Source organism: Montipora capricornis, chromosome 13, assembly GCF_036669925.1.
Source record: "Montipora capricornis isolate CH-2021 chromosome 13, ASM3666992v2, whole genome shotgun sequence".
NCBI lineage: Eukaryota > Metazoa > Cnidaria > Anthozoa > Scleractinia > Acroporidae > Montipora > Montipora capricornis.
In genome coordinates this window covers 18,596,987-18,601,348 of record NC_090895.1, presented here as the reverse complement: position 1 = coordinate 18,601,348, position 4,362 = coordinate 18,596,987, and the positions used below count along the sequence as shown (strand labels likewise).

At 39.1% G+C, this 4,362-nt stretch overlaps 1 protein-coding gene across 1 annotated transcript in view; it reads right to left on the bottom strand.

The window, feature by feature from the left end:
- LOC138029116 (interferon alpha-inducible protein 27-like protein 2B) overlaps positions 1-1,692 on the bottom strand; it is a 6,700-nt gene extending 5,008 nt beyond the window's left edge. Inside the window, exon 1 of the mRNA XM_068876816.1 lies at positions 1,539-1,692. Within this exon, the coding sequence (XP_068732917.1) occupies positions 1,539-1,596 (58 nt within the window). The 5' untranslated portion in view covers positions 1,597-1,692. The remainder of the gene's footprint in view (positions 1-1,538) is intronic.
- Positions 1,693-4,362: the final 2,670 nt, after the last annotated feature.

Below are 4,362 nucleotides of genomic sequence, written 5' to 3'. Positions count from 1 at the left end.
CCACGCGTGATTTTCATCTGTTTTCTCATTGGACATCAAGATTCATGCACAAAAATAAACCAAATCAAACACAAGAACAATAGTACGCTTCCCACAGTTTTAACTAAATGCCTTCGAATGCCACAGATAATTCCATAAAAAAGGTCCATGTTAGATACACCTTGACTATTCGCATCCCCCTGGACAAACGTACTCAGCCAGTGCTTTAACGTGTTGGCATCCATATTTGCCAAATCTGTATTTATCTGCCATTCGCGAAAATTTCAATCACTTATTTGCTGTTGTAGGCTTTTGACGTAAAAATTCTCTCTTCTAACAACTTTGATTCTTCTTCCTAGTTTTTGGAAAACGAAAACGGCTGACGGTTGTCACATCAAAAGACTCTGCCATCTTCACTCCGGCATGACTTCCAACAATCAAAAACGAATTTCGCATATTTTAATTATAGTAATCATGGGAAATTAGAACAGTGAAGCAGTACCCCCAAATTACTAAAGTGGTGTGAATACTTTTACAAGCCATATATCAAAAACTTGACTGTGCTTCGTGTTTCATCAAGGGTTCCAAACACCTCGAAACAATAAAACAATCAATAAAACATCTCCATGTTTCTCGGTGTTTGGAACACCTGATGACACACTCACACTCGTTTTTGATATATTACTTCATAATCTATTTATAACTGTTTTTCTAGGAAATGTGCATTAACATTCTGAGAAACTTGTTCTTAAATAATGAATAAATTATTTTCTTTCTCGATTTTCGTAAATTGAAAATTTGGGACTAAATTTCTTGCTATTTCAGCACTAGTGTTTTTAAAAGACTGAAGAATAGATCAGCGAGATTTCTAAAAAGATTCGTGTAGAACAAGCTGCATGGTTGGATGGGCTGCGGAAGCAACTATGGCGTCCATGCAAGCAAATTGGGTCTCTTGTATTCTTTCTGTCAGCATATATTGTAATATGAGAGACATGACTACCGTTAAAACTAATCAAGGTCAAAAGCCTATTCTAAGTTGAAGACGGATTTGTCTGTTGACTCAGTAGCGAGCCAATACAGACTTGTACTCAGCACAACTGCAAACCTACCAACTTGATTTTACTCGAGCAAGTTCGCTAAATGGAGAGAACTTCTGTTGTATAACAAAACCACGCAGGCATTTGATCAAGGTCTCTGACACCAGGCGAACAAATATTGTTCCCTTTTTGACTTACAACCGCTCGTAAAAAGGTGGATAGGCCTATAATTAAGATTTAATCTTTGAACGAAGAATCACGGGCTGAAGTACACGCATTCGCCACTTCTAATTACTGTAATTGAGTCTCAGGTCTTTTAAGAACAAAGCGAGCATTATATGCTTAGACAACTGTTGCTATTACTATAGTCTTGACTTTTTCAGCGGAGGTTAACTTTGACTAATCTTTATATCAACTTGCCTACCGCGTTTTATGGTAGCGAAATTTCCATAAGATTTCATGTCTTTCCCAGGGGTTTGCTGGTTGTAAAGTTGCATTTGTGCCGATAAACGTTTTTCTTACCTTTGACGGGTGAAATCAGAAGCAAGAAAATAAGCCAAGTGTGAGAGGACAGCTCCATTCTTTACTCTTTTAGCTCTCAAGAACGATTAGCTAGCACCCTTGACGCACGGTTGAACTTTATAGGAGACGTCACCAGATATAACCAGAAAAGCATGTAAATAATTACATGTAAATGCGAGACAACTTAAATAAGAATCACGAGAGTCCCTATGCTAAATCACTTGCGTCGGAGAATATTATGAGGGGTGATTCCCGCCAAAATTAACTTTGGAATGAGGGGCGCGATCTATTTCGGCCAAAAATTCGAAATTTTTGATCCAGAATCAAATGAAACAGTTTTTTTAAAATCCGCGTCTTTGTGGAGGTCCATCAGTGTGGCCTGGTGAGAGTAAAAAATTATGCTTACTTTTCCGCCAAAAGAAAATTTTTGCCTTCTGAAATGGCGGAAAACAGCGGTGCGGCGAGAAAGCATTCTCTCTACTTCCCGTGGTGCAAAATTTACTTTCTCAGGAAGATTAAATCTTGAAAGTGGATTGAATAATCACTTATCTCTGTAAAATTGAGCTCGATTTTCTGATAATATTAATGCAATTTTCGATTAAATGTTCGAAATTTCTCGAGGAACTGTGAGCGTTTACAATTGACGCAATGGCACAACTTGGCAGGCGTTCGTGAACAAAAAGATTCCGGGGTTCAAATTTAGAGGAAATCACTCGCTTCTACCAACGACAAGCATATCGGTTGAGAATTAGATTGCTGCAAAGACGTGAGGCCAAAAGGTAACTGATATTCAGATTACTGCCTAGAGAATCAACACCAAGTAAGCAATAATGTATCATCACGACAAACTATGTTCTTGGAAGAAAAGAAAATCACACAGCTGTATAAAGCCTCATAGCAAAAAAGCCCTTGCTACATGAAATGTTACAGGAACTGACTAAAAGAGGTGTGTACTCAAATGTGTACTCGAAAGAAGGCAAAAAAAAACAACACAGACCACGTACAAGGGAGTCGTTTAGGCCTGTCACCCCAACTGACACACTTGTTGAAGCAAGTTGTTGTAAAATCTCATGAATCCAAGCTCGCAGACGATTCCTAATGACCTCCGCCATCTTTCAGCTTAAATGGAGGCATAAACATAATTTATTACTCTCACCAGGCCACACCGATGGATCCGGATTTGGATAATAGAATTTCAAACTGAAGAACATAATTCGAAAGTGCAGAACAAAATTAGGAAACTCCAAATAAATAGCACAGGGAACTGCATAACAGCATTCCAAAGTTTAGCGGGAATCACCCCCCATAAATATCCTTTCAGGTAGGCTTAGCTACAATTGTATCCGAATAATCTCCCAAAAATGTTCTAAAAAACTCAAAAATTTACCCAAAAATCCCAAAATGTAAAATTTCAACCCTCATAAATTAAAACAAGCCGTCTATACATGTACAACAGCTATTGTGGATAACATAAGTTCAGTATGATTAGCGATTATAAATTCGCAGCGTTAATGCTGCCTCTAGTAGCTAACTGCAACAGAATTGTGGGGTACATAACTGAATGGTAAAACCGGTATCCATGAAGCCATGAAACCTCTTCGTTCTCCTCACTCTTTTATGAGCAAAAACATTATTACGTGGGATGCCATAGGCAAACCACGTCTTTTAAAAAAGCGGTTAAGTTCCTTTTTCTTTCTTTTTTTCTGCGTAGTCAGAAATCTGCAATTACCCAAATCCGTGTCCTTCTCACTGAGGATATAAATCCTGTCGGACTGGGTAAGTATCTGGATGGGAGACCAAGATGTACAGTCTCCAGTGTACAACACCAGATTGCCTTTCGTTGACTCCATATGCATCGTTATGCCTTTTCAATCGGTATACTCATATTTAACGAAATCCTGCCAGCGATAGACCTTTTCACGGTTTCGGACACCGTATTAGTTGGGGGGCAAACACCTTCTGTGAATATATGGGGTTTTGCAACCCAATCTCCCGCCTAACAATGTATACTGTCAACAATGGTAACTGATGCTTGTTAATGTAGAGTGTCTAGATTTTCATTTCAATGTGATCGCGGGTGCTCTTACGGGTACCAGGTTGTTCAAGGTGTTGGTGATCTCATGTTTCCAAAAATGCAGCAAATTAGATGCAGCGCCAATTTGGAATCTTAGCATACTATTAGTTGAACCTATCGAGCAACCTGCCTCGATTAGCTATGCTGCCTGTGGGTCGCTCTCATTGTTACTTGATACTTTTAAGAAAGAAATAAACTTGAACTTGAACTTGAACTTGAACTTGAACTTGAAATATGTACGCAGCGTCACAAAGTGTCTCCTTGCTCTCTTCCCCAACTTTAACATCACTCGTGTCTCGAAATTGAAGCAATTATAATTATTAACGTCAGAAATTGTCCCTCAAGTTAGGATTAACAGCTTCGTGTATGTATCCTAAGCTAAAAGCAACGCAAACCTAGCAAATAGTCAGCAAAGGCTTAAACTTAAAAGCACACTTTGTGTTGGATGTCAAAATTGGACCTGCATCTAATTTGCTTCATTTCTGGAGACATGTCGAACAACCTTGAACCCCTTAAAGCACCCGTGATCATAATGAAATGAAAATCTAGGCTTCAGATGCCATTGTGGACAGTATACATTAGTTGGGTGGAGACTGGGTTGAATTTTGGCCAAACCTCAACCTTGTTCCCAGGGTCTCTCTTCTCTGCCTTTTTTGACGTTGAGGAGAAAGACCCTGGTTCAGGCTGGTCAGGTGCCTCCTAAAATATGTTAGGTTTACCAAATATGTGTTATGGGAGGGGTGGCGATGT